This window comes from Anarrhichthys ocellatus, unplaced genomic scaffold (assembly GCF_004355925.1).
Source record: "Anarrhichthys ocellatus isolate YVR2014 unplaced genomic scaffold, GSC_Weel_1.0 scaffold19, whole genome shotgun sequence".
Lineage (NCBI taxonomy): Eukaryota > Metazoa > Chordata > Actinopteri > Perciformes > Anarhichadidae > Anarrhichthys > Anarrhichthys ocellatus.
Genome location: NW_022280049.1, coordinates 3586277 through 3608799, shown reverse-complemented (window position 1 = coordinate 3608799; position 22523 = coordinate 3586277). Strand labels below are relative to the sequence as shown.

The following is a 22523-nucleotide window of genomic DNA, read 5'->3' as shown; positions in this document are numbered from 1 at the left end:
AGCCTCCTCTCATTTGTGACTTATTCTGCCTCCGTATTGATAGAGCGACGTTGCCATACCAACCATGCAAACCGGGAGATTTCTGGTCCAGCCGGCAGCCCATTGTTTGGCCGGGAGGTCATCCATCTCAGACTCAACGCATTGTTACAACAAGCTGAGTGTGACACAGCATACGTTCTCCCACACACTGTAATCGCAGCCTTTCTTATCAGCTCCCTGACTATAATGTGTGACACCAACAGTGTACAGGCCATGACGTCAGCAAGCAGCTCACATTGCCCTTTTCATATGGGGGCAGGGGGAATAATATATATATATTTCACTTTCTGTTGACACTGGGACGGTTGATTTATTGCAGTTATTATAATTTGTGTGTGATAAGCGTGGGAACATATTGAGAAATTAGACCCTATTTTACAAATGGCGTAAAATAGGGTCATCCCAGCAATGTGCTTTCTGCCTGAACGAGCAAAACAGATTTGTTTTTGCTATGTATCAAGTGTGTAATAGGGAGACAGGCTAAAGGGGTACCATAAAGAAGGGGGACTCACAAGAGACAGATTTTTAAAAGAAGGGTCAAACCTGAAGCCGCAGAGAACCAGATATCCTGACTTTTAGATCCTAATCTGGGTCAGTCTGCAATAATGCTCGATTTTCAATAATGCAACTTGATCGTGTTTTCCCCCCAAACTGAGATAATAAATGAGATCATCTATTTCAAACGTTCTAAAGCTCCGCTAGAGCCACAGAAGACATGAAGGCAAGGTAGTACTCTTTGTGATGACTAAACTCAGTCCCCCTTTAATATGAAACATGATTGAAGTGCATCTGTTTTTCCTTATTAGACTGTTTGGAGATGTGCTGTTCATGTGTGCTTCCTTATCCAAGAGAAATGAATACAACAGGAAGTGAAGACACTTTAGATTCAAATTTCAAATCAAAAACCGAGACATCAAATACCTAAATCAACTATTCATTTCAGTTTCAAAAGCATGTGTAGCTTCAATCAAGTAACTCACTCACTCCTATTACAAATCAATCACTTGCACCTGCTCCCACCAGCTGCCTTCATGTCAATAAAAAGAGAGATGTCCCCACCCAGTGGTCATCTCGCATCACTACACACTCAGAGATGACTTGTTAAGAGCTGGTGTCGCTGTGACGGAATGTGCAGGGCAGATTCCCACTGAACGGCAGAGGGGCTGTTATCACAGAAGCTTTATGATGTGTTTTGTGTCATGTAGCCCTGCCACTCATACATTCTTTAAAAAAAAATGAGGGCAGGATTTGTGTGTCTAATTCCCATATATGGCCAGTAGAAATGCACCTCAGTACACTTAACTTGACCCTTGAATGACTCAAAGCTACAAATCAACAGTTGGAAGTCTACCTTTAAAATCAGAGGACTGTCTAAATGTTTAGTGAGGCAATGTACACTGTTGGGACAATTCATAAAAGCTGACACCCTGAACCCATCCCAAGCATTGCATACAATCCAGAGCAGCTGACGTAAATGTTTAGGCCTTTTCGATGGGGAGGATATTTCCAGCCCTTGAAACTCTAAACAAAGCCCGTCAGAGGCGACAAGTCAAACAAGGCAAACTAACTTGTGTGTATACCTGAGACGACAGAGGGCTTCTCTGCTAACCTGCTCAGAGATCGTTGATTTACCACTGAATGTCACGTCCTCTTGTATGAACTCTTCATCTGACGCACAATGTCATGGTGTTTATGCCACGATTTTATACTACTTCAATGTTTAAAAAAAACAACTATATTGATGCACACAAATACAGACAAAAATATTTTAATGGTAACAAGATACATTTGACTCCATGAGTCCAAAGATATTGATAGGATCATATGCCCAATGTCTTACAGGTGAGTTACAAACTTCTAGACCATGTCCTGTATTTTCAAAGGTAAGAGCAGAGTCCTTGTGCTTAACGGAGGAAAAGACGTAACATGGTGATGGAACACTAACAATAACTGAAACGTGGTTAGTTTTATTTTCCTCTGAACACATAAAGAAAAGCCATTCAAGCCACTACATTATTACAAAAAAAGGCCATATCAAACCTAATGACAGAGAGCTGAACAGATTGTCACTTCACACACATACAGTACATTCTCAATAGGATTAGCTTATGTCTTGTGCTGGGATGTCACAGGAATCCCAACTTCCACAACAGAATATAAAGAAAAAACGAAAGAAAAGCCTGAAAAGCCTCACAGATGATTCAAAGCCTCTGTGCTTATAATAGTCTCTAAATGATTGGGAGGAAAAGCATTACCTTACTGTAAGTACATCAAATAGAAACATGAAAGAAACCCTTAACTGAGCAACACAATCTAAGCAGGTTTTATTTATTTTTTTTGCACCAATCGCACCCCAGCATGTGGTGTAATGTGTTCACAAACTGCACTTCCACAGCTAAAAGCACGTGACCGGCCTGAAATGGTGAAAGCCTGCCTGTGACCTAAAGGAGGGAGAGAAGAAGAGTACTAGGAGAAGTAAAAGATGGAGTGAATCATCACATTTTAAAAAATTGTCTCTCTCCTTCTCGCTGCACTCCCCTCTGCCTCTGTGTTGCTGGCTCTTGGCTGTGTCCCAGAGGAATTCTCTGGTGGCCTCAGTAAATATAACATTTAGAATAACAGCACCAGAGCCCCCGTGTGTGGACTTAACCCAGTTCCTGGTTCCTCGCTGCGTTGCCTGCGGCTCTAACGAGTAGAATAACAGGCCTTCATGTCTCTCCTGACCTAGGTAAAGGACCAGAGTGGAATAAGGGCTAATTTAGAGGGGCCAGAGATCTGGAGGGTTTCTGTCAAGCCTCTGTCCTGCCCACTGGGACACCACAAAAAGGCAACATTGATCTTCTGAGGAAGGGGCTCAATCTGGTCCGAAGGAGCACGTGGGGATACAAAACTTGCTGCCGTTTTTGATAAGGGAAACCAGGGTTGCTCAAATGAAACATCCTATACAGTAAGGTCTGGTTTACAGGGTGACTGCTCTGGTAACTTGGTCTTCTCTCCTAACCTGCAGCAGCCCAACACACAACTGACAATCATCCAAAGTGCAAAATCGAAGACTTCTGTGGCTCAACATCGTCGTAAAATAGCTCAACATTAAATCTCCCCACGACACAGTATCATCCATTCACTTAAAATCACAGAGAAGCGGTCACTGTGGACAATAACAAGTTTAGGCACCTTGATGTGTGTGACTTGATTGAACATCCTCTCTTTGCTGTTGTTCACCGATAGCTGACAGTAAGACGGGAAAACCAATTCAAAGAGAGATAATGCATAACATTGGACAGTTCAATTATCATTCGTGAACAAGAACAATGACGTCTCCTGAAGCTATAAACGTGACGTTAATCTGGATTGTCACCGAGACATCGTTCTAAGGTACGATTAACAATGAATGAGAGCGACGTGATACTTTTTGCGTCGTGTCAGAGTTGCACTAATACGTATGAAACAAGAGAGTGCGTGTTTGTCTCCCAGTCATTTCTGCCCAGACAGCAGTGCTTGTTGACGTCAGAGATCAGCCCCGGCTCACTTGTTTCTAGCTTTGTGAAAGACTTATCAATACATACATGTGTGAAATAACCGTCCATATTCATAGTATTACTTTTGCATCCTCTTTAGAGTGGATTTTCACTTTAAGAATGCACAAGTTTGTTGGCTTCGTGGCCCATCATGCACTACAATTCATATGTGCCAGAACTGGACTTGAAACCTGTACAATATGTATTTAATCATGAAGTATCTGTAATTATAATACACATTCCCACTTTGAAACAACAAATGGTGTATGTTACATATCTACAGACCGATGTGTGATGGGTGCAATACTGTGAGGAGAACAACAGACCGCACACCATCTACTATGTCATCTATAGTATATCAGTATTGCATATTGTAACTATATTTATACATGTTTATATAAATATAGATAAGTATATTTCTATGTACATTTTGATACTTCAACATTGCATACAGGATAAAATAAATAATACAAATACAATCAAATCTTACAGTAAGTATGATTTGAGAAATGCTATATTAGAGCCAAAAATAATCCTAACAGTTGAAATAATTATGATAATAACAATCGAGGCCTACGGTCTGGCATGACAGTACACGCTACACCACAATTACCCTGCAAGTTTACTATGTGGGATTGTTGGAATGACTGGAGAGGGCGGAATAAGGACAGGAAAGGGCGGGGCTTGTTTCCTTTTGCTCAGTCTGTCTGGGATTGTGTTGTGTGTGTGTGTGTGTGTGTGTGTGTGTGTGTGTGTGTGTGTATGCATGTGGTTTTGTGTGAAAGTGTGCATAAGTCTGCAAGTGTGGTTTTTATACGTTGTAGGGAGTCAAAGGTCGGTACCGTCTCCTGCGCTTTCACCTCCGGATGTCGGTGGCCCTGGGGTCTTCCTGCTCAGTCACAACTCCGGCCTCTGGACTCTGGCGGCGGGGTCCCTGACTGCGATTGCGTGGGTGAGCGTTGAAGCCGGCCTTAGCGGGTTTTTCCTTGTCACCTTGCCGCGGGGGGCGAGTGTGCTCCGGCTCAGGATGGGAGGGCAAGGGGCGGCGGTGGTGTTCGATGGCAGAGCCGGCGGGAGACGGAGCGAGGGAGGAGCAGAGGCTCAGGCTGTCGCACAGAGCCCCCCAGTTCTGCTCGCACTGTAGCCGGACACTCCGTGTCAGTGCCTCCTTCACCTCCTCGCCACAGCTCAGGAGAATATTCACCAGCTCCACATATGGGCTGGGCAGAGAGAGGCAGATAACCCACATGAAGCTTATTCATGTTTGGAAGCACAATAGATCTAGGTCTAGGAAATGACAGGAGTAAATGGCATGACGCTATTACTATACATGGAAGAAGAGAACAGGCTTAAAGTGGCAGAAGAGTCCAGGGAAGGTAAACACTCAGAGATAAAAAGAGAAGGGACATGCTCGTGAAAATGTATCCAAACATGCTGTCCAGAGCAGCCACTCACCCTTTAGGGAAGAGATCTTGGAAATGGATCATCTCCACCATGACGGCCACATTGTCCTTAGCGGCAGAGCACAGGTTGTGTTTGATATAACACTCTCTCTGGAGCTGGAACACCATCTCTTTAATGGACACACACTTCCTGCTGATACAGCTGAACTTGTGCCGTAGCCCATGAGCCATACATTTCAGAGCATCCTTGATGAAGGACTTCCCCTATGTACATAAAGAGACACAACTGTTGAGTGAAATCAAGACAACGTTCCTTGACGTTGTTAAAACCTGAGAGCACACACATCCACAAAAGAAAACCCTCTGGCTGGTTATTTTAACTCATATGCGTCGGTTTCAGTAGTGTCTGAGAGTATGTGTGGATGCATTGGAGGAAACTTTGTATGCATGTGTAGCTATACACTTCTAATACAGAATGGGGTGATGGAATTCTGCATGAATAGCAATGAATTGTGTTACTCTGCTGCTGAAATCTTCTGGATTTGTCAGCCAAAGGTTCCTAGAAGCTGACCCTATAGAAATGTGAAGACCCCACTCAGACCCGGCTTGGCAGGGCTTCAGCCTTTGCTATGTATGAAAAGGGAGCAAACTAGGCGTCTGGCCAACTGGCTCATGACCCTTAGTGCAAACTGTATACCAAGTGAATTTCCCAAGAGAGGAAAACAGATGAGGAGGAGAAGTGTATGTAAGATCTCACTTCTAGAAAAAGTTCTAAGTTTCGTAGAAGAAAAAAAAAAAGCAAAAGTAAAGAAATCAGTCCATAGATGAGTGTGGAGCAGCAAAAACAAGAAAAGGAATGTTGCCTCTGGTTATACCATTTTTGCAAAACACACAGACGGACCAGTTTAGTACCTGAGAGTCAAATTTGCCAGCATTGTGCAGGAACGTCATGCAGATTTCCTGTAGCCCTCGTATCTCGCAGGAGTTATTCTCAAAGCACTCAAACACACCACAGCCGACATCCCCTGCACTCACCAGGCAGTGCTGGATCTCAGCTGGAAAGAGAGAACAGGTTAGGGGGGAGGGACCTTATCATCTGTTCACAGCAGAGACAGCGGCAGACTGTTGCAGGCGTGTCGGCAATGAAGTCCACACAGCTTCAAGGCACAACTCCACTTTTGGCACTTCAGATTGGTGCACGAATCACAAAGCTGATGTGGCCTATAACTATTACCACAGACACAGGCGGTCGCTCGCCTGTTCATGACCTAGAGACTGAGAGAGAAAAGGGATGCAGGGTGGGTGGGGGGGTCGGAGTGTGTGTGTGTGTGTGTGTGGGGGGTGGGGGGAGGGGGGGGGGGCGGTCTAATTTCCCAAGCTGAGGGGTTCCTGCAGAGGAACACTTTTCGACAGATATTACGGCGTCATTCTGCACCACAATCCATCTGCACTGCCTATAGCATTGAGATGGGATGGTGCATTGCAGATACAGCCATGACTACTTGTGGAGGAGACAAATGCGGTCATCTCTATTGTCCGTCAACTGAATGTGCAACAGCAAGTCCCGCATGATTGCATTCAAATACAACCTGAGATTGCATAATGAAATGACAAGATCGAGAGAGAAAAAAAGGTCCCCTCATTAAGCGACAGCAGCAATGCAGGCACTTGGGGGAACATGCAAGTATATGTCATGTGAATACATAATATCAGCTCCTGCACATCACTGGCTGGCTCTCCAGTGCCCTTTTCTCTTTACTGATGTTTCTCTTTACTGTGGCTGTGAAAGACAGGAATAAAACGGACGTTGGAGGACAGAAATTACCATGTGAAAGTGAAGGTCTCTCTTTTAGCCCCAAATTGCTGTCCTAGAGCTTGTACTATGAGACATCTGACAAGCAGCAGGGAACCTGTCACAGAAACGGCTGCTTAGCATATGTGACAGCGTTGGGAGTGCTTTACTCTTAAGATAATATGGCAAATTGCAGGTTAGCTCGGCAGCCAACGGGTCGTAGCCTACACAGATCGTAACTGTTGACTTAAGTAAAAACATAATTACACGCGTGATTTGCCTTGAAGCTCATAACTTACGGGCGTAAGAACATTTCCCCCCTCAGTCGGAAGTGCGCGCCGTTGCGTAAAGAAGAGAGAAAAGAATGATCGAATGTGACTTTTGAGAAATCACGCTTGTCAACAAAGAGCCTCTGTTTTGAGGGGATAGTAGAAGGGGGGGGGGGGGGGGGGGGGGGGGGGGGGGGGTAGGGGAGATCTGCTGCGGGGTTTGTAGGCACCGAGTTTAACTTTAGTGCGCAGGAAAAGTGAGCCGCTGTCAGCAATGCTGGTTTTGGCATCACGGGAATGTGCTTGGATCGTACGAGCTTGGCCGCAACGTGCGTTGAATTACACAGTGGTGGTGCTACCGGGGTCTCTGTTGTGAAACCTGCGTTAGAGTTTGTCCCCTTTTTTTTTTCATTGTGGAGGCAAGAAAACAATTATGCTGTAATATTTTACCACGTGTCCACATGATGAGTCGTAAGTAATGCTGAGTACGAGAGAGGGAGGGGAGGTTCAGCCAATATAGGCAAAAAGACTTTCGGAGATAGCAGTCCAATGTGCTTTGTGGTTATTAGGCAAGATGCGCTTTTGTCTTTACGGTATTTCCCCCAGATGATTGGTTCAAGAAATAAAAGTCCTGCTCGCCTTCAGCGCTGAACCACGCTACTACAATCATTACTGCCCCGCTAAGCTGCGTGGACACATCACTCAACAATCACTTGAAGAGACAGCTTGGAAAAAACCCGCGAAAACCCAGATTTCGTCCAGAAAACCTCTGAAAATGTTACCTAGAACGCGCTGACACACGCACACCAGCGCACCCGCACGCACACCTAGATGCGCTCCCGTATACATTACCTATTACCTTGTGCCATTCTATTAATAGTTTACGAACATATTGGATTTCTGTCTGTGAGTATTTACAAGATATCGTCTTTCTGATTGATCGAAACGGGTATACGTGAGAACCGTGGCGCCGGGATTTAAGTTATCGCCCGGACGAGTCCCCGGCATGGTTTTAATTTGCAGCCAATGAAACACGTGTATGGACAAAACCCACGGAGACGTGCGAGCAGTTGCGCCAACGGAGAATCTCCACATTCTTAACTCTGTTGACACTTAGTTCATACCTGTATTCTGCAGGGACAGGCGTCCTTTTTGGATCACGGGCTTCTCCGGGAGGCTGTCATGGATATCGATATTATCCGATCCCGCCACTTGCTCCAGCACTGACAAAACCAGCAGCGCCACGGCCAGTTTGACCATCATTGCGTCCCCGGTAGTGTGCTCCGATTTCCAGCAAAGATCCGGCAGTGTGTGTGCGTATACGTGTGTGTGTGTGTGTGTGTGTGTGTGTCTCTGTGTATGTGTGTGTGTGTGTGTGTGTGTGTGAGTGAGGGTTCACCTTGGATCAGTGATCAGCGCAGCTGCGGCTTGGTGTCTAGTGGGGCAGCTGTGGGACTGAATGCATGAGCTGGAAGGGATGCTGCCTATATTTCTCAGAGCCCCGGGTGTCAATTTGGATGAAGGAGTTAAGCAGGTGTTGTCGGTTGGGGCTTCACAACCAATCAGAGACGCAGATATCCACGTCCAAGGTTTTAGGGGAGTGTCCAGTGAAAGTCCCCGTTTTGCAATAAAAGTGGCGCTATAAAGCAATATTCATGAGCAAACTGAGCGTGGCGGCTTTGGGGTGATCAAGCAGTGTTTCAATAGACCAATCGGCGAAGGTCAATCATATAATGTCCAATATAATGCTTCCTAATTAATTTGCATATATTGTAAGATAACAGTTCCTGCTTGTTGTTGCAGCAGCAGTGCAAAGTCAACAGAAAAGTCTGTTTTTTCCATAAATGTGGAGCACTTATTTAGGCTAAGTATGAGAGCGGTGGGAGGATCAAGAAATACCAAGCTTGCCAACAAACTGGAGAAAATGGAAGCATATGATGTTCAAGCAGTCCACATAAAATAGGCTTAACTTGTGGGTTTTTCAACCTACTAAGTCATTAATGCAAGGTAGTAATTAAATTCAGCACAGCTTCAAAGCTGTCTGTGGACTTTATTTTCACAGAGAGAAGGTCTGCAAAGTCTGCAGAAACACTCAATGAAAATGAATTATCTTAATCTTGCCATCGATATTCTTATAATTATCATACACTGACAACAGGATGTGAACTATGGCAATAGTCTATATTGATTTTGAGATGACGCTATAATTAATGGATACTTACAAGTGAAAGCTCCTAAAAATAGAATGCCTTTATTAACATTTATTAACTTCTAACCGCTACTACAGGGACAGATCTAAGAATAGAGGACAAACGTTGGCATTGAGCATTTGGAGACTTTAGAGGAATCTTTTTCAAGAGCAACCCTTGAGGATGCCATGTGGAATAACTGCAAGAAGACTGAGCTTGCAGTAACAACATAAAGTCTCTGTCTTCGAAATATTTCCAGTGACCTAATGGTGTTAATAATTTCAGGTCAAGGCGTCTACAGTGGTATGATGCCGGCCGCCATGTCGCTGGTTTGGAACCAATGGCAGGACATCAGGGTGCAGGATGGGTAACTGCACTTGGGTTCCAAGCCTCTAGGGGGGCCAGTGATGCAAATTGTTCCTTCCTTTTTCTTAATTATAACATCGCACTAGAGCAACTTCACCATAATGGGCTTCCAGGCAAATCACAGGCCTAACACATACAGATAAATACAGGAAATTCAGATTTTTTTCTTTTCACCTGACTGGCATGTCTTTGGTTTGTGGGAGGAAACTGGAGCACCTGGAGGAAACCTAGGGAGACATAGAGATGACAGCCAGTGGCTGTCTCATCTCTGTTAAAACGCTGTTAAAATGCTTGTTCGAAACACAATTCAACTTCCCTCATAGTGTGGCAGCAATAATGAAGAGCGGTGATGTGGTTTAGTGTCTGCGTGTGATTGGCTGGGCTTGGGGACCAGACTAAAACTCAGACCCCGAATGAAAAACGGTACAGCACTGCTCAGGCACCCCATAGACGAACATGGGGAAACGATTGGCTGCGGTGTGTGTGGAAGACAGACAGGGAAAGAGACAGACAAACAGGCATCTGATTGTGGCCGGAGGAATTTCATAGATCAGTGACTGTGAAATGTGTTTATCATAACATTTCATTTATTTTTATTAACTCCTTTTCTCGGAAGCGCTGGTTCTGTCTGCTGGAAAAAACTTTTAACTATATTTAGACCATCAATGAAATTAGCCTAGAGCAGGAATTGGACTCCCGCTCTAATCTAACCAAAATGACGATCAATTATAGCTCTAAATATAGATAATTATTATCATCAGACTTCAGTATCTATCGGTTTAATTGAGGTTTTAGTCAGTGGAATGAATTTTGGAGAAGTCACCACAGCTGAGAAATGGGAGGTATTTTGGCCAGGAGATGGTGCAGCACAGAAAACCTCAACATTTTAATATTCTCATTATATTCTTTGGTGGATGTGGTAGACTTTGTCTGCATGCATTTACGATGGTCTTGTCTTACGTTTGTCTCCTCATAATATTACTCAAATACAAAAATAGTATGGCCACATCTTAATGTAACATAGCATCATTAAAACTTTGTACTCAATAAAAACAAGTTGTTCCAGTCTGTGTGCCACAAAATGGATTAATCTTGTCGAGCACAGAGCGGAAATTGCAATGCAGCAGTATTTTCAAAGTCCACTAGATTTCCAGCACGCTCACACAGGAGGGTGTGTATGTGGCGCGCGTCTGGAGATGGCTTGGATCGCTTCCAGTTGTGCCTATACCACAAACTGGAATCTCCTGCTCAATTCACGTCTGTTAAAAGCTGCCCACACTGTGAACACACCCTCAATTTGGACCAATCAGTGTGCCGCAGCGGTCCACGGGCCTATAAGAGTGCGTCACCGCTGCCTACTGGTGCTGCGTTCAGGTCACATGGGGAAACTGCAAGAGGTCTTCAAACCAAGAGTAACGACCTAGAGGCATTCGAGCATTATAGTTATTTAGAGACTCATGTGATTCTCCAGCACTTTAAGCCACTTAGAAGACATTAGTGAGTTAACAGCAGATCTAATACCAATGCAGAAATTAATCTTTACCCTGTATTAAAAATATAGCATATTTTACAACATTTATGATTCAGTTAAGGTAATCTGTAGAGTTTTTGACCACTAATAGTGCCACTGAGCACTTTTTCTATGAGTGGGTCCCCAATTTGTTTGTCCTGTGCACTAGTGCACCAACAAAGGCAGGAAAGAACACTGCTTTCTAGTTAACATGTCTGTCATGTTGTATCCAAACTTAAAAGAAAAAAATGTCTTTGCAAAAGTTTTATGAGTAAGGAAACGCATTCAACACATTTATTTTAGAGCTCAGTGATACACACAATGCATTTTAGTCAGTGAACACTGTGTGAACATAACTTTTGTTTGTTCACAAGAAAACTCCACAGGGCACCTTTAAGGTTGGGAAGTCAGAACTGTCTAGTAGTAAGAACATTCAGAGGTTTGACCGATCAAATGAATGAGCATCCTGATTTTAAACTTTATTCACAAGGTTTAAAATAATTACATTTTTCAGATCAGCTTGCAAGGAGTGAGCAGGCAGCGGCCAACTGTATATTTTGAAAGATATCTATAGCACATATTTGAACTACATTTAAATTTGACAAAGAATTCTCACCTCGACCTCCAGTTAGAGGCTATTCTGGAGCTTTCAATCATATCACGTGATAATTGTCAGCAGCAGAGGGAGCAAAGAAATATATTTCATTTTGGATTAAAAGTTTAACTACATTATATGTTCAAAATGTAATGAAAGTGTGCCATTTTATAAGAAGACCTTCTTCCCCCAAATACTTGTCAGTCATAACTTGGCTGCATCTGTTACGGTCACCCGGATATTTGAACACAATGCAGAGCCGTCACTGCCTGTAATGACAATCATGTAGTATCTAAAGTGTGATGACGGTCACAGTGTGGTTGCCCCGGTTGGTCGCGTGACAGCTAGTGATATGTTTATATTTTTATTTCTATATTTAATCTGTTGTGTTGTTTCAGAGGTATTAGAGTGTGTTTCATGTTTATGTTGCGTGAAGGCATTGTCTCCTTTTGGTGATGCTGTCCAGAATAGACAAGTATGCTTTGACAGGAGTAACGTTCATTCGCTTTGACTGCTGTACTGTAAACATACAGAAAGCAGACATGTGTTCTGAGTTGGGACCCCTGGGGCCCTGGCAAGTGATCAACCAATGAAACCACAACAAAGAGGCCAGGCTGGGTTGTGTGTGTGTGTGTGTGTGTGTGTGTGTGTGTGTGTGTGTGTGTGTGCGCGTGTGTGTGAATAGGGGTGGTCACTTCACTGGGAGGGAGGCTTCTGTAACAGCAATTAATGTTACTAGTTTACAGACTCCTTATAGTACTTTGCAGGAAGCATGTGGGTGTAATTCGGCTAAAAGTTCAGGCTGAGTTGTGGAAAACTGCTGGACAATAACTCCTGAGTGACCCCACAGAGACATAAAAACTTAAGTCTTGGACTTATGCCTTAGAAAACTTATAGTATCCTCTTAATTGACACTCACACACTGGCTTTTTGCTATCAAATCAGTGTGAATATGACTATAATCACACTGCAGGCTAAAATGGCCCCTATCTGGTATTTTCTCCATACATTTTCTCTATGTGGTGCTTGATGTGATACATATCTTACATGTTGAAAATTGTGACTTTGATGTTTGAAAATGTCTCATTAGTCTGCACTGGCCAAACACAGTACAGCTGTAATGGAGGTGTCTGACTGCATAATTATTCTTGGAATGGAATTCGGCATTTTTCCTCGATGCCAAAAAGAAAAACAAAACAAACAAACACGCAAAAACAGCTCCAAGTGGTGTAACTGGTGTAAAAAGTGATGAGTAAGCAATGCAAGGTAAAGAAGAACGGTTTTATATCCTGGGAAATTTGCTTGTTCCCTATCTTGCTGAGAGTTAGAAGAGAAGATTGGCAGCAAGAAAGTGAATACATGTTTCCCAATATGTGGAACTATACGTGCCAGTTTTACACTGAGCTCGACTGTATTTTGTGCAATAAACTGACTCTCTCAAGAATGCCACGTATTTATTCTTAATAACAACATCAATATTTGGCATTAGAGGTTCATTTAGACTGATGCAGGACATGGCCACAAAAACAGACAAGTCTAAAAAAAAATATGAGCAGTAAATCAAAGCTGATTACAGATTCACATAGCTTATAAAACCTCCCGGGGAGAAAGAGCATGAGAAGGGAGCAGGGTTTGGCTGTGAGAAGAAGAAGCCGTGAAATATAAAATACCAATGTCTTCGAGGAACCTGAAGATGATATCTTAGTTTCTAAATTTGGCTCAGTTTGACTGTGGGTGTGTGTGTGTGTGTGTGTGTGTGTGTGTGTGTGTGCATGGTGTCTGGGGAAAACCTTGTGTCTCCTAAATGTCTACATTTTGGGAGCCACATTTGAGGAAAAACAAGCTCTTTTAGCAGCATGTTTGGCCTCATCCAACAGAGTCCAAGAAGTTGAAAAAGTGTCTCAACTCATTAAAGAGCATGTCAACTTGATGTTTTGCACTGCGAGTGTGCGTACCACAACAGAAAGAAATACGCAATTTTGTAACCCTGAACTGCAAAATCTTTCTCTCCCCCTCCTATTAATGCACTCTTTGGTGTGTTAACTCACCTGACTTGTGAAAAGAGAGGTTTTACTGGCCCAGCTCAGCAGGCAAACTCTGGGCTCTGATTCCAACCGGCGTGAAAGCGTCACATCTCAGACCCTCACTTAACTTGCCTCAAACAATGTGCTATTATAGAATTTTCTCTGTATGGGTTATATTGCTAGAGCACTGGCAGATTACAAAGTGCTCCGTCTCATTACTGTCCATATAAGCCCACAGGCCTCGCCAGCACAAAGGAGTGATTGAGCGATAAGGAGAAAGAGATGGCCCGTAGCTGCCCATGAGAGCCCTCACCTTGGCTGCTCTAGCCTCGATGAGGGCAGAGGTGATGTCATCATGGCTAGAGACACAGGAGTCGACCCCTCTGATATAGGTGGGCATGCTGGAACAAAAGAGAGCAGCTGGGACACAAAGGCCCCATTTAATGAGAGTGAGACATGAGGCCAGAGCGGACTCCGTGGGTGGCACATAGTGTCATAGCTGCTGAAAAGACCGGTGAGCAATTAATCATCTGATTCAAGAACTGGGCAAAGGGCTTATTATGTAAGGTCATTTTGGACAGCATCCTTGAGGCAAAGGGAGCCTTTCTGGGTTACACTTATATTTGATCACACTGATGCCCTAAAATGTCCTCAATCCCATAATATTGAATCCAGGGATGCTATATTTATCATGATGATCAGGTACAACAATTGTGCAACATAATATGACACACTTACCCCTCATTAGAGATGAAGGGTCCTTTGTGGCAGCCTGACAATCATTAAAACTTCTCCCCTGGCTTGGCTTGTTTACTCTGTGGTAATTACCAGGTGATTGTGTAGCCCGTGACCCACATTCAGTCGGGTCAGCCAAGACATGGGGGATAATTGACAATATTCAGCGAAGTGCACGTAGAGAAAGAGTGTTAGAGTGGATAGTCATTTGTTCCTGCCTCATTAGACTGTGTTAGAAGACAAGCTGGCTCACAGTATTCTTGCAGTGGAACAATACCCCTTTCCACTGGAAGACCAAATCGTGGGCTCTGGTGTGTAAATGTGTTTGAGAGGGCATATGGCAGCCTCATTTATCCATTTATGCATTAATTTATTCACTCGCTGTTAATATGGAAAATAAATGAATAAACTGACTGTGTAATATATATGTCTTCTGAGGTGAACTCATTTGACCCAATATAGCCTCTGAGGCATTTTTGGACCACATGGCTCTTCAGCTTCACTCAATTCACCTGTCCAAGGGAGTACACAACTTCTCCTGGCAGCGCTCCAACCATGACAGAAACACATGACTGACTGCCTCCCTTACACACACACAAACACAACATAAAACTTCTGCCCCATATGATATGAATCCTTCTGTGTGTGCGTATATATATATATATATCCATTGGCCGTAGCCTCAGGTTATTGAATTTCTAAATATGGTTTTGTGGTTTTGCAAATCTGCTTTCTGCTTCTGCTATTCAATGTGTTTCTTATGTGAGTATCTCCATAAGCAAGACTGGCATGAACACGACCAATTAAAGCAAATGCAAGACCAACCTGTGAAAAACTAATGCCCCCACATCACTAAGGCTGCCAAACTAAATTGAATTTAGCAGTGCTCTCAAATTTCTGTGACATGAGGTCTCTTCTATGCGATGTGATTCCAGGTCTATTTGTTTAAAGGTGTCCACACAAGAAGGTAGACTTTGTGGGTAAAGTTGGGAGCAGAAACCACTCTTTAGTTCCTCAACACAAGAAGTAATACGAGTAGGATGGTGAATGAGGCTGTTTAAAATGTTTGGGTGATCACAGCCAAATGTTTTTGGTTGCATCATGTACTTTTAAATTGTGAACCAGCTGCTAAAAATGGCATAAAAAGGCTAACCCACTTCTCTGTTTTAGCACCAAAAACTAAAAATAACAATATTAAACGTTTTTTTTACGAAGTCGTCAACTTTGTTTTGTGTGGCTGTTTGGAGTTCTAAGAAGTCAGATTCTGAAGAAGAAATTCGTATTTTTGTCTGTGATTATCCAGTGCCCTAAGACTATGCATTAGTGAGCAATAAAACCTTTTAGGTAGCTCATTAGAAAAGTGTTTTTTTGACATGTCTTAATTGTTTCTATACTGGCGCCTGTGTCTACAGAAAACACCATTGGACGGCCTCATTCTGTTTGTAAAGAATAAATAATTGTATTGTACTGATGAGGAGTGCATTTAGCATTTTTTTTCTTGTTTGGAAAGAACTGTTTTCTGATAGTGGTATAAACAAAGCACATGATATATTTAGAATAGTTGAGGTTAATTAGCCAGCCCATGAATTAGTGGTTGGGTCCAGATCAAACCAGCATGTCACAGATGCTTGTGAACCTCAGTGCCATGAGGTTACAATTTGATGTTTTGGGATATTTGTTGTTTATAATGTGTTTTCTACTGTTAGGGTTGGTCAGGGTTACAGCTCAGTAATTGATTGCTGTGATGGTGCGTGTTGGAACATGTTGTATTTTTCCGTAGAAGGCCAGCGGCTGAGAGGGGGCTGGGCTGCTGCAGAAGATGAACAGTTCTAGGACCGTCCAACCTTACCAGGAATTCCCAGAATTCCAGTTCCTAATTATGACATCCGCGGCGCAGAGGCCCAACAACCACCCCCACCCCCATCACCCCACACTTGCGTGAAGACGTGCACACATTCCAATTACCCCTTTGCTAGCGTCATCACAGACAAAAGAAGTGAGTGAATGAGGAGGAATAGGATGAAGAGCCTCAGAGCATAAAGAGGAAGATAAGAAATCAAAAAAGGAGGAAGAGCTGGTCTGTATGTCAGAGAAAATGGATTTAAGTGGATAGTTGTGTCATGCTATTTCCCTTTCTGTCTCTGCGGCATTTTAAAAAGGTATGGTGAGCATACCTCAGCTTGGCCCAGTTCCTGGAGGTCTTTGGGTCAAGTAACCGGCCTTGTTAAAGGTTAGGAAATACATTACACCCTCACCAGCGTTTAATACTTTGTACAATTAGCTGATCAGCTTTTTTTTTTGATTAACTTACACAAGTTTGTACCGTACAAAATTAGAACACATGATTGTTGGAAATGTTTTTCTAAACTAGCATAATTGCTTTCATCCGGCACTGGGTTGATGTAACTGAAAGTATGAAATTGTTAGTATACTTTAATAACTGATCTAAATTGAGCTAAGCTAGGCTAAACTCAGTTGTTAATGTAGTGCACACTGCACGCGGAATAATTAAAAGACATCCATAAGTTTTTGTTACTTTAGTTAAACCTACAATAACTAATATATTTTGCCACTTGGGGGCAGCAGGAATAAGCTCTAAACACAACACTGAGATATTATCACCTTTTAACTTGATATGAAGGACTTGTTAGTACAGTTGTCTATTTGCACATCCGGCCAACAGATTGGAAACATTGGCATTCATTTGGAGTTGTGTTTCTGGTCACCTTATAACGAGTCCAGTATTCTCTCTTTTTAGCACTGTTTATGGCCTCTACCAACTCTTGAGGGGAATATCTGGCTCATTAGCTGCTAAATGCTCCACTATGTTCACTAGCTAGTCCGTCAGGCAGCCAGTCTGCCAGTTTACAGTCTGATTTTAGTACTTCTTTCATAAAATAGTAGGTATTGCGCCCAAGCAGTGAGAGAGAGAGGCATGAGTTGGGGCTAGAAAACCAAAACAATGAGTTGAAAGATGCTATCGTCATAATGCTCTCTAAAAATGAGGGGAGTAGAAGAGGCTGGTGATAATTATCTGTGGGTTCATCACTACCAGTGACCCCTTTCACATACACGAAGTCATGTGATCAATTGTTAGTACAAGAATATTGCTAATAGTGGCTTTAAATAGGAAAAATATTCAAATTCTTTAAAAAAAACGTGCTTTCTATCAAGCGCCCACATTTCCTAAACAAATCAAGCAATATAGGGCTGATTAAATGGGTAGTCAGCCTGGCTTTATATAAGGCTCCCTCATTTCATGTGCCAGAAGTGCTGTGGGACACAAATTCTCTGGTGTGAGTCGTGGGAGGTATAAACTGTGCATGGGTGTTTCTGTTTGCTCTGTACATTTTGTTCCTTGGGGAAATCGCACTGATTAAGTGCTACTATTTTGACAATATGTCAACTCACAGGGAGTGAAGATGAATTTATGTGCTTGGCAGTTCTGTAAACAGCATTGCTGACCAACATGTTCCCAACCTCATCCCAATGCCGTCTGAAAAAAGGGTCAGAAGACTGCATATTTTTGTGCTGCTGTCAGCCTATAAAACTGTAATGAATCGTTTTAATTAAAACCCATGAAGTACCCTTTCTTTTTTCTTTTTTTTATTTGTCTTCTAAATAAATCTCTGGTGTGAGCATCAGTGAGTGTGCATGAATTCTCTATGACACAAATGTACCAATTTCTAAAATGCATATGCTTGTTTCTTTATTTTTAGGATCGAGCCCCTGGCCAGACCACTCTGTGAGTCGCCATGAGGATAGAAGGGCCCTTTATTAGAGATGGCACACAGGGGTCCTTCATAAGGCCCACATGGGCACTTTATGACATCTGACATAAGCATATGAGAGTGTGGTTTTACTCACTTTCTCTCCCCTCTCCACTGCTCTTCAACCAAGAGAAAGAGAATGGGAGAAAGAAACAGACGGGCTAAACATAAAAGCAGAAGGAGAAAGGGGAAAATCAAAATCGAGTAATATTGGACAAAAAAACACACAGAAGCAGTTGGATAAACAACTTTTTTTTTTTTTTTTTTTCTTCATATAAAAGCTCTGAGGGGCTTTTGCAGAAAGAAACCTACTAATAATTGTTAGCCAATGCTATATTAGTCTACATTCAAGGTGTTGGCTGATTTCATTAATGTGTTATAAAAAAGCAATTCCAAATGCTGATTTATGATCCCTTGCTCCTATCGGAATCTTTGTCAACACTTTCCAGATAAAAAACACATGCAGCCGCCACGAATACGATTCATATCTCCAATTCTGATCCAACACCTCTATGGCTAAGGTTTGATTTGGTTCATCCATTTGGTTATGGCTAGGGGAAGATCATGGATTGAGTTGAAACAAGGCTAATTGTCTAAAGTTATGTTAGCAGGTCTGTGAAAGTGAGCATAGCAGTGCTTTAAATGAGATGCTAACATCAGCATGACAGCACACTCACAATGAGATACAGACATGTCGAAACAGGGAAAAACAAGAACAGGAGGGACAACATAATACAACAGTTACAGCAAGAACAGAGAACTATCAAGAAGATGTACAAGGTGGCCAGTGAAGAGGAACACGAGCCACTAGCAGAACTGTGAGACATCCTGAAGAAAAAGCTCATGACTCTTCATAGAGCACAGAGGCACCTAAGACAAGGAAAAGAGAGGCCCAACAAGTGGCAGAAGAACATCTTTCATTGCCAACACCTTTGGCTTGACCAAGCAGCTGAGCAAGCAGCCACCTCAAGTGCTCAGCAGACAAAGTCACCACCTGGTACCTGGCAAGGAAGCAGGACTTTGGCCACAACAAATCCCTGACAAATCCAGCACCCCCTACAAGTAAGTTCGACATGAAGGAATCGAAGTGGAAAGAGGTTCAGGCAGTTGGTTAGGGAGCAAAATCAGCCTCTGCCATCCTCGGCACACCTCCACTGGTTGACAACTCTTCTTTTAACCATATCACTAAGTTGCTGGAGGAGTCTGGGACAGTGTTTGTACTGAGGCTGATGAAGACTTGGATATACCAGTATGCCGTTCTGCCCAGGGTTTTGTGGCCCCTATTACTATGTGATGCTCCTATATCGATTGTGGAAGCCCTGGAGAAGAACATCATCAGTCATCAGCAATCATGCAAAGGTTGATTGGCCTGACAAGGAGCTTAAACAGTGCTGTACGGGTCCACCAACACCCTACAGCTCCCATCCAGGAGCCTCTCGGAAGAATTTGTGGTGACACAAACAAGAGAAGCCATACAGTACAGAAACTCAAGGGACCCTAAAGTGGCAGCAAGTTGCATTGAGTGCTGCCATAGAGTTGCAGGTGGCAGAGGCACAGTTAAGGGAGGAGGCTCTTGTTGGGACGGTGACAAAGCGTTCAGGCCTAGGCTACTTCCCAAGCCGCCAGATTGGCAAAGCCAAAGGAAATGCCCCATTCACTACCACAAGCAAGACAGAGCCTACCTTCCACAACCCCTAAACTGGAGGTGCAGCCCATGCATCCAAGAGATGTGTCTTGCAACCTATCTAGTAGATGTTAAGATCATTCTTTCAATAACTGAAAGTCAAAGGTTCACCTAAGCCAGATGGCTTTATCCTCTGGAGACCATAAATGTCTGTAAAAAATGTTATAACAATCCTTTCTGTATTTGTTGAGATGTTTAATTCTGGACCAAAGTGGTGGACCGACATGTCCATGACATGTACATCTTGGCCAAGGTTAGACATAACATACTATATATACATAACATATTGTGGTTTGGGTTAGAAAACATACTGTGGTTAAGTTTAGGGAAGGATTGTGGTCATAAAACAATGTTGACAGCTGGTAGTAAAAGGGTGACGCAAAAGCAGTTGCTGGTGTCACCCAACCATCCATTCAGACCTCTTCCCTAACAGCTTTTGCAGTACCTTAACAACATCACTCTGCTACCACCGTTGCTTCTGACAGACAACAGTCATAATTCGCATGGCCACATGAGGTCCTTCTCAGAAAATCGTTAACTTTTAAGGCATTTGAACAAACAACCAGTGCTGTTTTTTGTGGGGACTGGTCTCCAAATTTAGCCAATGTCTTCCAGGTCAGGAATGTTAGATTGCCTGCAACCAGCTTTCAGGCCATGCCTGAGTGTTTGTGTTTGTATCCGTATGTGTGAACATTCCTTGCACGGCCTAGCATCAGAGCTGAGTGCACAGAGGGGGGTCAGTGGAGTGCTTGTAGACCAACTCAGTGAACCCTGGAAGTCATCATTACCTTGTGCTGAAAGATCACAGTGGGAGAGAGGGAGCAGGCTGCCTTCTGCCGTATGTACACACACAGAACACACTTTAATCCAGTTCACAATGCCTGATCTATCCCATAAACTCTTACTTATCCATTGTGTCTTGGTACATTTTATTGAGTTATGTAATAAATCTGTTCTGTGTGTGGTTGGTTGGATTTTCAAGGCATACATTTAAGTGATTTGCTATGTCTGAATCCTAATTTCTTAAACTTTTGAATAGATGAATGAATTGAAAGTCCCCAAATTCTATGTGTTATAATTCTGTTTTAAAGATCATTGAGGAAGCTCCAAATAGATCAAATAGTCATTGTGATATATTCAAAGCTTCTTATATCTTACTATAAAGCAATGAGTCTCTGTCTGTCTGTTTGTATGCAGTATTGCAGAAACAAGTGGAGACAAATAAGCTCCTACAGAAGAAAAACAGCACCCTGCACAAAGAAGTGTGGGAGCTCAAAGCGGCTCAAGCAATCAGTCAAGAAAAGTTCTTAGCAGAGATCCAGGTTGAGAACGATAAAAGTGAAGCTCTCCAACAAGAACTTGAGAAGCTGAAACTTTCAAATACAATCAATCTGTGGTATGAAACTGAGCTTGAGGCTGAAAGAGTAAAGAGCGACAGCCTTCAGGAACAGCTTGAGAAAGAGACACAGTCCAAAGCTGAAAAGGCCAAAGAAGACCTGGAGGCCATAAAGCAGCTGATGGCAGAGAAGAAAAGTCTGGACGAGGAGATCAGGACCCTGAAGGACAACGCTTCTGAGAAAGAAAAGACGTATTTGAAAGACTTGGAGGACCTGAAAGAAAAACAGGTCACTAAGCTCCAGGCTGAGGAGGTCAGTCAAGGCCTCCAAACTGACATTGACAAGTTCAAGGAGAGAAGCAAGACAAGACCAGGAAGCAGGACAGGCACACCCTCCCTGATTTACCAAATGTTGAGGTGCTGACAGACTCTGAGGGAAGAACAAAAAGAAACTCTCAGCTTGGAAAAAAAGAAAATGTTCTATTTTTGATATAATTTAATAAAATAGAATCTATATTTAATATAATATAATATCATCTATATTTGATATAATAAAATAAAATATAATCTATATTTGATATAATACAATACAATCTATATAAAAAGAATAACCAAAAAAGAATAATAATAACCAAATATTAAAATTTAAAATGCTTGCCTGTTCTGTTGTATTGTTTTTCGTACAGGTGTGTTGGGTCTATACTGGACTCGTTTTTAAAGAATCTGCTATTTTATATATTTATTCACTTTTTCTATCAGCTTAAAACCTAAAACTGCTTAGCTAAAGTTTGCAAAAGATTTACGTCACGGTTAAAGAAAAAAGGCAGGATCGATGAGCAGCTGTGCAACATGTATGAAGCTCGAACCAGCAGTGGGAAACCTAAAACATATGCCTACCAGCACCTCGAAAGCAACAGCAGTATACTGTGTGTGTGTTTGTTGAGCCTAAAGCCAGTTTTCGATGTTATGAAGGCGGCTCTCTTTTAACCTGGCTATATTGCCATGCCAACTTGCTGCTGCAGACCTGACGAGAGCCCTATATTACGGAGCAATTCTTCGGGCCCAGACCTCCCTGAGATGACTGGCATTCATTGGTACCATAAAAGCAGTGATGAAGCGGTAGATCAAATGTTTAGAGTTTGGCTGTGAGAGAAGTAAATCATAAAAAATGTGGCACTTTGGTTTGCTTGGAAATCTGGGATACACTCCCACGCGAAATGCCTGACTCGAAGGTAGCGGTAAAAATGTGATCAAGGAAGGTGATATTTAGTTTGGAGCTGAAGGAATGAGGCA

General features: G+C 42.7%; 1 protein-coding gene across 1 annotated transcript; it reads right to left on the bottom strand.

Annotated features, from left to right (window-relative positions):
- Window positions 1–1801: 1801 nt before the first annotated feature.
- Window positions 1802–8539, bottom strand: stc2a (stanniocalcin 2a). Its single transcript, XM_031857970.1, has 4 exons — window positions 8146–8539; window positions 5873–6015; window positions 5013–5224; window positions 1802–4777 (listed from the first exon to the last, which is right to left on the bottom strand). The coding sequence occupies exons 1-4, from the start codon at window positions 8282–8284 to the stop codon at window positions 4414–4416; spliced, it is 858 nt and encodes a 285-aa protein (XP_031713830.1). The 5' UTR covers window positions 8285–8539; the 3' UTR covers window positions 1802–4413.
- Between the last annotated feature and the right edge of the window lie 13984 nt (window positions 8540–22523).